Consider the following 13,507-nt stretch of genomic DNA (forward strand, 5'->3'; position numbering starts at 1 on the left):
ACCGTCTGTCCGCTAAATGTGGTTGGTGCAACTGGCCCCTATGTTCTCCTTATGGATGTCGTTATTTTGTATGGAGACGGCCGCTATATGACGGCACCGCTGTCCTAGAAAACCAGACCATAATCTGATGACATTGTACTTTGTATTGCCTCTGTTACGACGTAATATTTCAAGTAGAATTAAAGTTTATCTGAATAGAGTATTGTGTTTCACAGGTCAAGATGAAGAATTAATAGTTCCTGGGAATGAGGAGGAGATGAATGACTTCAGTAACAGTGCCATAGAACACTCTTCTATCCACCTGGACTTCAATCTGCCCATACTTAGTCTACAACTCGAGTAAGTATTGACAAACAACGAAACGATCGTCTTCATCATAACATTTAAATCGTAACATTGTGCCTTAAATTTTGAAATACTTTTGTTATTAAATACGGTTGTGAAGATTTCAATTTAATGGTTACGTTCCTGCAGCCGCAACGACAGACAGAGCGACAAGAAGTCTTAACCTTTTGAACGCCAAACGGCGCGTCCATTTGCCGTGCCACTTACGCCACGGGGGTAAAATTTAGTTTTGTGAATAGATAATGCCAACCTAAAAGTGGGGTGTTTTTCAGTAGATTTTCATCAAAAAATGATCGACGTCAAATGCCGTCTTTGGCGTCGTTGTCACGATTTTGCGTTGACGTCAATTGCCATCTGTGGCGTTCAAAAGGTTAAAATAATGTAGGCGCTTAATCCCTCGAGTCCCGCAGAAGTGATATCGCGTCAGCAGAAAAGTTACCTCTATGTCCTGATCTAAAATATATGGAAAGTAAAAAACCCTGAGACTTAGTTTTATACATTGTCTATGGCTAAGACTCGTGGTTTTTTTTTTTCGGAATCATGACAGTTAGGTAACATAACATGCTTTTCCACAGATCAAAGCAGCTGTACGAAATAATTTATAACCGGATCAACTCGGATCTGCTGCTGTGGGAGCCTCAGATAATAGATCCGTTTGAGATCAGCCCGCTCATGTACGGGACCATCTACCCGGCCTTCGGGATGTGCAAGGGTTCTGGATATGGTAACTGTTACATTATCATTTATCAATAGAAAGAAAGATACAATAGAGATTTCAGGAGGGAGATGTGCTACCCTAAAATATAAAAGAATTAATTTTACAGTACATATGGTCCTATTTTCCCGCACTAGTGCATTTTACGCACTAGTGCGGGGGGGGGGGGGGGAGTAGCATTTTTCGTGCGATGTCAAAAGTTTAAAGGGCCATATGTACTGTAAAACGTTGTACGATACACGTGCGAATAGGTAATTCGCAACTCGTGTCGATTTAAAACACTCCCTTCGGTCGTGTTTTAATTTATCGCCACTCGTTTCGAATTTCCTCTTTTCCGCACTTGTATCGTAAATAACTATTGGAGCATTCCACGGGCTGTCCCGTACAAACGCATTTAATTTCCTGTGTTGCGACTTTTTTTTCGGCATTTAAAGCAGGCCATTAATTTTCTGTGCATATTTTTGTCTATTTGTCATAGAAAAGGAAACTCTTATACCTGCAAATCTTCAAAAAAATCGCGTTTGTACGGGACAAACGGTAGACGATTTCATGGAATGCTCCTATTAAGATCCAGTTTTCTATGCAATAAAAGACGGCGGGTGCGATAACAATAGGCTGGAGCTTGGTTATCGCTCCCGCCGTTGCAAGACGCTCGATGTCGTGGCCGAGCCGTTACGTTTATAGTGATATTTCCGCACTTTGTTACTGCGATGTCTGTGCAGAGTATTTTTAGACAGGCTCTGTAATTTAGTTTTATTGCATAGAAAACTCGATTTTAAAATTATTTCTTTTATAAAATACAACGAAGCAATATAACTGTATTTTTCGATTATGAGGCCTTCTCTCATAACTTCTCATCAAATTTCATATTTTGTCGAATGACTCCATTAAAAAGTTTGAATTATGATGATTGGGTTAGTTAATATTTTAAAAATGCGTAATATGCAATCTTTACTTTATACTACCTTGCCTAGGTTACTGACAGCTATAGGTACCTTCGCCCACACTGCTAACTGTCCATCGGTGGACCTTATGCCTTTTGTAATAAGGTCCATGTACAGTTAAGAGAGTTGATTTTTGTAGTGCTAATTAATGTACTCGTAAATATTTCTCAATTTTGTTTCACTTTTAGATTCAGACTCTGGAAGCTCAGCTTCGGAAGAAGAAAACTTGTACTATTCGACATACGATAACAAACTGAAGAAGGGACTCGGCGTTAACAAGCCCAGTTTATACGAAAAGAAGGAGACGCACAACTTTTGTCTCACTTTCAGCGTCGGAAAAGGATTGCTTACTATTTACGCACCAGTGCGGGTAAGTCAGGCTATATATTTTTATATACAGGGTCATTTTTGGACCGTTAGCCATATTGTGCGCGAGGTGATTAGGTAGGTCATACTGAACAACTTTTTCTATGGGACCAACCCCGAAATCCCAAAAAAAATTTGGCCTTCCCATAGAAAACGTCAACATCCACTCGACCAAAATGTATGAAACGACCAAAAAAATTTTTGTGATTTCGGAGTTTGTCCCATAGAAAAAGTTGTTCAGCATGCCTACCTAATCAGTTAATCACCTCGCACAATATGGCTAACGGTCCAAAAATTACCCTGTATACATTTATCTAAACAAATACTACTGAAAGTTCAGGCTTTGCTTTGAGCTAGACCTGCTCGTAGCATAAAAAAATGCGTGGAAATTAAAAATTTAACTGATACCGGTCGTTTTTGCCAAGTAGAATTTGCAAATTGTGTTTTTTAATAAAGCAAAAACAAACTTACCCATTTTTTGTGTGTATTATCAGGATGCGAATAAACGCGTAGTTCCCGGTCAGATGGGTGAATTGGTACTCGAAGCTCACAACCTGACCATGTGCGAAGTGAGCGGTCTCAACGGGCAGCCCAAGACTGCGCAACTGTGCATGCGCGCAGGGAAAGTTACACTCTATCACGAAGGTAAGAAGGTTCAATTTAAAATAACGCTGGGCTTTCTGGCTAAAGGTTCGTCTAGACCGAACGCGCCGTGAATGCGCTGTTTTATTGTTTTTACGAGTACTACATATAATACGATGCGCTTTTCATAAATCAGATATACACGCTACTGCGCGCGAGCGGTATGCGTATGAAGCGTTAGTGATGTATTCGCCTGATCTTGACGAACCATTTGACGATTGAGGAGATGCACGAATTTATAAAAAAAAGTCTTGTACAGTCACCTGCAATAATATGTTACACAATGAAGGCCGCAAAAATATCTGACACGATCTTATTTAAAGGGTCATAAGAGCGTGTCACATATTTTTGCGGCGTTCGAAGAGTAACATATTATTGCAGGTGACTGTACATAGAAAGCAAACTCAACAGTTGGCTTAAAACTGCGTTGTTATGCAGAAATGTCATCTAATATCATTCGATTAGTATAATACACATTAGTATACATAAAATTATACCTACCTGGTCATCTTTGTATTAAATTGATATCAATTTGACTCTAATATCATAACAACATAGGAAATATATCTTCAATTTTTCACTTTCTAGCTCTCCTGACAATCCCATCCGAAAAACCAGGCCTCAGGTTATACGGCAAGACGCTGCCTCCACATCTGAAGAGTACCATCTATCCGTCCGGCAAGGGAGTCATCATCAAGGAGCGACATCAGAATAAGGACATGTTCTCTATGGCTCTGAAAGTCGAGCCTGATTCTGAAACACCTGGATTAAAGGTAAAACAGGATTTGATATAGCGGACAATAATCAGATAAGTAAATATTTTAATAAAATAGTACTCCGCTTAACACGCAATATTAAGTTCTTAAAATAGTGTGATACTTCTTTTTCTTAAACTTTAAATAGGGTATTATAGATAAATTTAAAATAAATTATTTTACATGAAATAAATCACCAGATAATTATTAGTAAAACACAGATAGGAGTTATTTATAAACACAAGTTCTATTTCATAAATCGGATAGAAATATAAATAGGTGAGTTGACCGTGACGCCACGATGCAATGTTTCATATAAATTCCATATCAGCAAATCGTTTTGACAGTTATAAAAAAGTAACTGATTTGACTAGTAGGAAAATACCCTATTGTGCGCTACTTCGTTTTCTTAAAATTTTACTATGCTTTTTGGGTAAAGTCCCAATAGAAAGCGTCACGCCGCCTCCAATGAACTGATTTATGGTCTTGTTTTAGACGATCTGCATAGCTCTGGGCTTGGAACAAGCGACATTGCGACACCGTGGCGACAAAGGGATAGCTTGGCTGTCCCAACTGATGGACGTGCTCGACGTGTTGGACTACCCCGTGCCCGGCTACACGCCCGCCACCGTGCTCTCAGAGCTGCACGTGCACATAGCCGACTGCGCCGTGGACTACAGGTGAACATTATGAATTCGAAACCCGTGGGTCATTCGTTAAAATCCATTTCGTCAGAAAAAGACTTCTTGTCTAGCCCTGGGCTTAGAACAAGCGACATTGCGACACCGTGGCGACAAAGGGATAGCTTGGCTGTCCCAACTGATGGACGTGCTCGACGTGTTGGACTACCCCGTGCCCGGCTACACGCCCGCCACCGTGCTGTCAGAGCTGCACGTGCACATAGCCGACTGCGCCGTGGACTACAGGTGAACATTATGAATTCGAAACCCGTGAGTCATTGGTAAAAATCCATTTCATCACCACATCACAGAAAAAGACTTCTTGTCTTTCCATATTCTATGACAAAAATAAAACTGAAAAAAACCGGTGAAGTGTGAGTCACACTCGCGTTCCAAGAGTTCCGTACAGTACCCACTTTTTAACAATGTATTTTTTTATGTGGAACGTGAATAAAATGTCTTTAAAAATCCCGTAGGGTTCGGATCAAAATCTAAGTAATTAAGTCCGATTCACGTTTGACTGCACATTTCTAATAGGTTTTCCTGACATCTATAGGTAAAGAATTGTATGTATTTTTTTCAAAATTTTAGACCCAGTAGTTTCGGAGATAAGGGGGGGTGGTCGGACAGACAGACGCATAAGTGATCCTATAAGGGTTCCGTTTTTTCCTTTCGAGGCACGGAACCAGGCACAAGATCTATTACCTAATATCAGTATTTGACAACAGTGCTTATTCGTTAATTCATACATTACTCGCGCTATATCTACATAAATGCGAGAATTTTGCTGGACTGAGAAAGTATTATCTCGGCGCCGCTGCGACCTTTTCTCAACTGGTGCTGTATTTTATCAGCCCCAAATCCAAACAGAGCTGATCTTTAAATTAACGCTCAAAACTTTCATTTTTCAGACCACTCTACCTACCAATCCGCACCGTTGTGACGCTCGGCAACTTCAGCGTCTCAAGCAACATAATCCCAGAAACGAACACGTCCAGTCTACGCTTCCTCGCTCAAGAATGCACCTTATTCCTGTGCCACGTGAACGTGAAGCCTAACACTCATATACCGCAAGACGACGACAAGTTACCTGATGTGCATAAGGATTATGTGTGTGTGGTGGATGTTGGCCTGTTTGAGCTGTCGTTGAGGATGGAGGATAAAGTCAACAGCGTAAGTTTTTGTTTTTTATGAGTAGATTTATTTCCAAAGCCAATACATTTAGGCAACTTCAGCGTCTCAAGCAACATAATCCCAGAAACGAACACGTCCAGTCTACGCTTCCTCGCTCAAGAATGCACCTTGTTCCTGTGCCATGTGAACGTGAAGCCTAACACTCATATACCGCAAGACGACGACAAGTTGCCTGATGTGCATAAGGATTACGTGTGTGTGGTGGATGTTGGCCTGTTTGAGCTGTCGTTGAGGATGGAGGATAAAGTCAACAGCGTAAGTTTTTGTTTTTTATGAGTAGATTTATTTCCAAAGCCAATACATTTAGGCGACTTCAGCGTCTCAAACAACATAATCCCAGAAACGAACACGTCCAGTCTACGCTTCCTCGCTCAAGAATGCACCTTGTTCCTGTGCCATGTGAACGTGAAACCTAACACTCATATACCGCAAGACGACGACAAGTTGCCTGATGTGCATAAGGATTACGTTTGTGTGGTGGATGTCGGCCTGTTTGAGCTGTCGTTGAGGATGGAGGATAAAGTCAACAGCGTAAGTTTTTGTTTTTTATGAGTACATATCTGGCAAGTTGATTTATTTCCAAAGCCAATACCAGTGGGGAGATACTCAAAATTTCGGCACCTCGCAAACTCGGCACCATTCGGCTCAACATTCCACCAAACAATTATTAGGATTGGCACAACTTGACGTCCCTTTGCGTGCACGACCACAGATAATTACTTGAATTTTGACAACCCTAAATAGTCGAAAAGGATAGTGCAATAAGTTAGAAAGGGATATCATGATTCGACAGAATCGCTGTCAAACTTCGGTTTTGTAGGAAGTGTCCTTTCTGTACAGTAGTACTACATATTACTTATTATCTGTACTATATTATTGTTATATGATAAATGATCAAAATTCCTTTTTTCCAGTCCAAAGAACAACCTCAAGTCGACCTCAGCGCATCGAACAACATGGTCACCCTATACACGTGCTGGGACTCGGCTTCGGCGCTATGTCGGCTGCTGACGTACGCGGCGTCCGACGGCGACTCGCAACCGCCCTTCGACCGCTCCTCGCGGCACACAAGCATATGCTCCGACCAGCCCGAGCCTCTAGTCGGTGAGTGTTTACATGGTGTGCCTGCTGCTCGACCTCCGCTCTGAACTTCCAACCTAAAAGGTTTTTTATCGTCGAACCACTTGGTCACCCTATACACCAGCTGGGACTCTGCTGTCTAATGGGTTTTTGATGTGCCAAACAATTTGGTATACCGAAACACCTAAAGGGATTTGTTGGAAACTGCATGACTGATTTTCCGTAGGAGAGAATGAGTGTTTGACGGGAAACGTTATTGTAATAGGGTGATATTCCATCTGTCCAATATCTTTGTCCAGTGTCTATTGCGTCTCACATTTTGCTTAACGAGAGAGTGAGACGCAATGACATTGGACAAAGAAATTGGACAGGTGGAATACCACCCTTACACCTAGAACTACAATACACAATATGTCTGTCTGATCAGTATCATGTTATATTTCGGTATGTCATGAATTTTATCAAAACAGTTTGTTTCACTGTAACCATTTTGTTTAAGGACTAGAAGACAGGCCAACAGAAGAAATACGTGAACTGTCGCCCAGCGAAATACAGCAGGTGAACGACATGATGGCAGAAGCGATGAAAGAAAGCCCTAACGATACGCGTAAGTATTCAACTTGAACATAAAAATTATATTAAAGATCCTTAATTATATAATGAGGAGGAGAGCAGATATCAGATGAAATGGGCCTACTGATTTTTAATTTAAGCATGAGAGAAGGATGGATCAAAATACACTGTTCTTGAGTTGTGGATGCTTTCAATGTATTTATTTATTTAGTTTAGTGTATTTATTTCATAATGATACATTACAGTATAAATTATTCTTATGCTAATCTATATGAATTTACATTATGATCGTCAATACGTCGTACTAAAACTAAGAGCAGTAATCATAGGTAATAGTCCAGAATAGTTTCGTTTATTTAAGTATTTATCCATATTATTGGGATTACTAGAGACCCTCTATTCTCAACTAACCAATACATTAAATCAATTTTTTTAACATGCAGAAACGTCTGCGAGCGATAATCCAAATTTTTTATTTAAGGAAAAAATGAAAAAATTACGCTTCCTGCAGGACTTGAACCCGCAATCTCCGCAATCCGTGAGTTAGCTCTGCCAATTGAGCTACGGAAGCCTACCAGAACCTTGCGAATCTTTCCATTCCTTCCCATATGTATACACGCCTTTAACCAACACATTGTTACAGTCGATGACGACGACCTCCACAGTTCAACAGAAAAAGAAGGTGTCGAGATATTCTTCTTCCCCGACGAGTCCAACTCCAAACGGCCCCTGGACTTACTTGAAGAATGCGAGCCCAAGTCTTTGGACTCCGAGGACTTCCGTCCGGTAGATGAAGCGCTCGAAGCTAAGCCGACTATGGTGCAGGTGGCTAAGGATCTGGGTGACCCGACGTCCACGCCTAAGACTACGCCGAAGAAACCTAAACGGAAAAAGGTATGGGATTTTACTATGGACTTTGCTTAGGGTATGGTATTCCATCTGTCCATATTCTTGGTCCAATGCCATTGCGTCTCACTCTCTCATTAAGCAAAATGTGAGATGTAATACACATTGGACAAAATAATTGGATATGTGGAATACCACCCTTAGTCCTTTGTTTATTGTCAGGATGTCACCGTCGACGGATACGTCTGGGAGGACATCAATACAATACAATAATTTATTCATAAAACCAATACAATTTTATACGTCATATTATTCGGTACATTACTATTCTATATTTATAATACATTATTTTACATAATACATTTCATTATTAAAATTAAGCAAGAAGTGCATACATTATTATAAATTCACCTATTCGAAGAATTCATTCAATGAATAGTAGGCAGCAGAGACTAGGTATTTTTTAAGTTTGAGTACGAATGTGTTATTGCTATTCGCAGTTTTTATGTCTTCAGAGACTCGGTTGTAGATTTTCGGGCCAATTGTGTGCAGACATTTTCTAGATTTAGCTAGCCGTGTGCGTGGTGGACGGAGTTCGTGGCGGTGCCTAAAGTTGTATTTGGGTTCCTCACCATTAGACTGGAACTGTTCGAAATTAAACCTTACCTGTTTGGCTACCTCTAGGATATAAAGGCAGGGTAGTGTTAGGACTTTGTTCATCATCATCATCATCATCTTTGTTTATGAATGAATTCTATACCCAACGCCATTTTGGAAGGGTTCCTTTGTAAGAAGTGTAGTGCCTATCCTGTGCGCTGCGTTATTGTGAACCTTGTGGAAATGCACGAAGGTTGTTATTAGGCTTTAGCCGCGCGCGTCAGTTGATATCTTTGGGCTATGTTTATAAAATTTCGTTGTTTTAGTGACTATTTTCTTAAAGACTGGACTGATATTGCATTGTCAGCTACACATTACACACACCCATACACAACATAGTGGCCTGTAATACTCTAACTAAAGAAATAGAAAAACAACTAAACATTAAGAAATGCTTATAAATCTGCAATAATTTGTCCTTTAGGTCAAATCCGGCGGCGACGGTAGCAACACTGACGACGAATACTGCATCATCGAATCTCAGCCGTACTGCGAGGACAATGACCTCGACGAGCCGGTCGTCAACTGGATAGGCCCCGGGCCCGTGTACATGTTCGAGAACCACTTCACTGTACCCGCGGCCCGCAGCGACGTACTTAAAGCACCAAAGAGTTTCCCGCTACCAGTTTTAAGGTTAGCCAATTCTAGTACCTAATGCAATATGGATAAAGATCAATATTGCACTAAATCTCAGCGCGGAAAACATCCTCGAAGTCGATCGTCAACTGGATAGGCCCCGGGCCCGTGTACATGTTCGAGAACCACTTCACTGTACCCGCGGCGCGTAGCGACGTGCTCAAGGCACCGAAGAGTTTCCCTCTACCAGTTTTAAGGTCAGTCAATTTTAGAACCTATTGCAATATGATTAAAGATGAATATTGCACGGAAACTGCGAGGACAATGACCTCGACGAGCCGGTCGTCAACTGGATAGGCCCCGGGCCCGTGTACATGTTCGAGAACCACTTCACTGTACCCGCGGCGCGTAGCGACGTACTCAAGGCACCGAAGAGTTTCCCGCTACCAGTTTTAAGGTCAGTCAATTTTAGAACCTATTGCAATATGGATAAAGATCAATATTGCACTAAATCTCAGCGCGGAAAACATCCTCGAAGTCGATCGTCAACTGGATAGGCCCGGGCCCGTGTACATGTTCGAGAACCACTTCACTGTACCCGCGGCGCGTAGCGACGTGCTCAAGGCACCGAAGAGTTTCCCTCTACCAGTTTTAAGGTCAGTCAATTTTAGAACCTATTGCAATATGATTAAAGATGAATATTGCACGGAAACTGCGAGGACAATGACCTCGACGAGCCGGTCGTCAACTGGATAGGCCCCGGGCCCGTGTACATGTTCGAAAACCACTTCACTGTACCCGCGGCGCGTAGCGACGTACTTAAAGCACCGAAGAGCTTCCCTCTACCAGTTTAAGGTCAGTCAATTCTAGAACCTATTGCAATATTATTAAAGATGAATACTGCACAGAAACTGCGAGGACAATAACCTCGAAGAGCCGATCGTCAACTGGGTAGACACTGGACTTGTGTATACATATGTTCAAGGACCCCTTCACTTTGAACTTCGCACTACCAGTTTTTCTGTGAAGTTTTAAGATTAGTTAATGGGGTTGGAAACTGTCAAAAGTTTGCATAGATGGCGCCATCACAGCTTGGCCCTTTTTCTGTGAGATTTGGCTTAAAGGGCTGGCATCCAGGGTATTAAAACAACAAAAAAATTGACACAGTTCTATAGGGATTGACAGGGCAAGCTATGATGGCACTATCTGCTAAAAACTTCGACTGGCCAACCCCATTGTACAACTTATTACAATAGAAGCGACTTTTCTACGGCGGTAAATATACTGAATATTAACAAAAGAATACAATTGTTAACAGATATACGTTGTGCGAGATGAGCGTGACATGGAACATGTTCGGGGGGAGCGACTTCAAAACTACCGGCGACCCGCCGCCCTCCAAAAAGACCGTCACCATTGACGACACCAAGCAGGGCTCACCTACGCCGTCGAAGTAAGCTACTACCAAAGAATAAATAATAGTACTACCGTACAAAAAGGACACTTCCTCCAAGGACACTGCCATTATACAGAAGCGAAATGCTAGTAGAAAAGTGGTTTTACCTCCTTTTCTACATAGTGTACCATCTACAATAATCTTTCATCGGCCCTCATGGAAGTCGGTTTTTTTTTCTTAAAAATTATTCATATACCTAAACATGCACCGAATTCGTGTTAAAAAACAATACTATACATTAGATTACAGTCAGCCTTTCTCTCTCAACAGACGCAGTAAGGACTACGAACCATACGAGGCCGGGCGTGCAATCACGGCAGCTTATCGCCAAGGAGTCAGCTGGTCGTCCGGTTCAGAGCGGGTCTTGCCTCGCAGGAACCCACACCCTAAGCGGAAAGAACTCAAGTCGAGGGGCGGGAGACATAGGGACCACCATACTTGTGTCAAACTGTGTCTTACTAAGGTATGTGTTGCATAGTCTGGACATGAACATGGCAGTCTCTTGTTAGCGAAAGAAAATAGTTGGCCAGACTAATAGAAAGAGTTTGGACAGCTAAAAAAAAACGTTTTTGTCATTTTAGACTACTCTATAACATACATATATAAAAATAAATCAAATCGGAGCTGGATGGTATGCTTCCTTGTTAGTTATTTTATTACTTCTTTAATATTTGGAGCTATATACATCAGTCAAATGCTAAAAATACAATTTAGTTTTAATAGTTAATTATATGCTGCAGTTTTTAGGCGTGTGAGCATGATCACAAACAACACACATTTCAACATAAAATGTTGTTTTAGGTTAAATTCCAACATGAAACATACCCCAGCAGCGGCACGCACGCGTCGCGGCAGACGCTCGCCGTCAGCAAGATCGAGGTGCTCGACCGGCTGGTGTGCAGCGACATCAACAAACTGCTCAGCCAGTACAAGCTGAAGGACGAGCCCGAACGGAGCAACGCTCATATGGTCAGTCAAGACGATTACCGAGAAGTATTTACTAACCTATTTACAAAGATATCTGGTCCAAATAACTTTGTATTTGCATTTCTTTTGGACATTTATTACAAATTGCTACCACATTGCCTTCTTAAGTTGTAACTATAGCTGCAATGCAAGACGCAATTATTTTGACTAATCCTTGCCTTGAACTTATTTTTTTATATAGCTATAAAGCTAACTAATAGGTAACAATAGACCGATGAATCTGGCATAATATGCAGTGGACTGAAGACTAAATACGTAAGGAATCACGTGGAAGACTTTCAAGATAGGGTCACGTGAAAACAAAGAGGGAGCCTTTGCCTAGCAGGGTGACACTATGGGCTTGTAAATAAAGTAAATAATACAATCTATATAGTATTTACTCCTGGATATTTTCTTTGTATATATATATACCCCCTTATTCATAAACTTTTACTAAAGTTGACAAGCCGATAATAATCGTTTGTCCCTTTCCATCATACCGATACGGTGGAAAGGGACAAACGATTATTATCGGCTTGTCAACTTTAGTAAACGTTTATGAATAAGGGGGATAGTCTGTATTAGAATGACAGACTCAGACTGTCGTACACGCTATGCCTGTTTCTCCTTCAACTCAACTGAAGGATGATTAACCACCCCATTTATTCCCAGTTGGTGATAAAGGCCGTGCACATGAGACCCGACCCGGCGCTCTCCGCGCACGAGTGCTGCCTCAAAGTATCACTGTTACCGCTACGATTCAACCTCGACCAGGACACGCTGGCTTTCCTCGTCGGGTTCTTCTCTAAACTTGGCACGGACGAGAACAATGGTATGTGGGAAATTCGGAAATAGGGTCCCCCCTATTTTCTCCTTCCTTGCAGTACTTTAAAAGATAAAAAAAGATAAAAGATAAAAAATAGTTTATTCAAGTAGGCATATTACAATGCGCTTATGAACGTCAAATAAACCTTTACCGGCTCCAACCGTACACCTCTGCCCCGAGAAGATTTAAATCCCCCCTCAATTGGAGGAGGGTATCCCAATATGGGACCGGCAACAAACTCGGCGGGACACATCTTTTCAAAACATTATTACATCTTATAATTTACATGCATTACGAGTAATTAAGAAAAATACAATTTAAATTACCATATAATTCATGCAATTATACTCAGTGAGTACATAACTTTATAGAATTTGATATAAAAAATAAACATATATGTACATGAAATCATACAAATTTACTCCCATAAACGTGCATAGTAAAGTTACCTGACAGCATTTGGGCCAGGCCAGTTGCATATTTAGCGGACTGATCACTGACTCAGCAGTAAACTACGAAACTTCTCATATCTACTTTAAAATTGATCGAACGGTTTGCGCTGTGACAGACGGTAAGGTGCAACCGAGCCTAAGTCGCTCGATTATGGTTCATTTCAAAATGAAATAATTTAAGCATATGGAGCTATTCATCCGAGTGACGTTAGCACTCTTTAATACCTACTCCAAAATCGGTTTCTTGCAATTAATAACAAAATAATAACGCTAAATTAAATGACTATGAATATTGAATATAATGCTACAATAATAGGAGTTACGATTATGAATAACAAATTTAAAATACCAATTATTTGTTTTTAAATTCCTAACCAAACTATACAGTATGTCTCTGACCATGGGGCTTTAAATCCAGGGCTTGATTTTACTCG

At 41.0% G+C, this 13,507-nt stretch overlaps 2 protein-coding genes across 2 annotated transcripts in view; one reads left to right on the top strand and one right to left on the bottom strand.

The window, feature by feature from the left end:
• The window catches only part of LOC134673527 (F-box only protein 11), a 338,938-nt gene that overhangs the window by 250,360 nt on the left and 75,071 nt on the right, over window positions 1-13,507 (bottom strand). The gene's annotated exons all lie outside the window — the stretch shown is intronic.
• LOC134673042 (autophagy-related protein 2 homolog A) overlaps window positions 1-13,507 on the top strand; it is a 37,109-nt gene that overhangs the window by 13,270 nt on the left and 10,332 nt on the right. The window contains exons 16-30 of the mRNA XM_063530982.1: window positions 216-339; window positions 921-1,069; window positions 2,193-2,374; window positions 2,865-3,015; window positions 3,601-3,785; window positions 4,263-4,447; window positions 5,359-5,620; window positions 6,556-6,745; window positions 7,221-7,328; window positions 7,938-8,188; window positions 9,222-9,430; window positions 10,692-10,826; window positions 11,100-11,292; window positions 11,631-11,798; window positions 12,468-12,627. Of these exons, the coding sequence (XP_063387052.1) occupies window positions 216-339; window positions 921-1,069; window positions 2,193-2,374; window positions 2,865-3,015; window positions 3,601-3,785; window positions 4,263-4,447; window positions 5,359-5,620; window positions 6,556-6,745; window positions 7,221-7,328; window positions 7,938-8,188; window positions 9,222-9,430; window positions 10,692-10,826; window positions 11,100-11,292; window positions 11,631-11,798; window positions 12,468-12,627 (2,652 nt within the window). The remainder of the gene's footprint in view (window positions 1-215; window positions 340-920; window positions 1,070-2,192; window positions 2,375-2,864; window positions 3,016-3,600; window positions 3,786-4,262; window positions 4,448-5,358; window positions 5,621-6,555; window positions 6,746-7,220; window positions 7,329-7,937; window positions 8,189-9,221; window positions 9,431-10,691; window positions 10,827-11,099; window positions 11,293-11,630; window positions 11,799-12,467; window positions 12,628-13,507) is intronic.

This window comes from Cydia fagiglandana, chromosome 18, assembly GCF_963556715.1.
Source record: "Cydia fagiglandana chromosome 18, ilCydFagi1.1, whole genome shotgun sequence".
Lineage (NCBI taxonomy): Eukaryota > Metazoa > Arthropoda > Insecta > Lepidoptera > Tortricidae > Cydia > Cydia fagiglandana.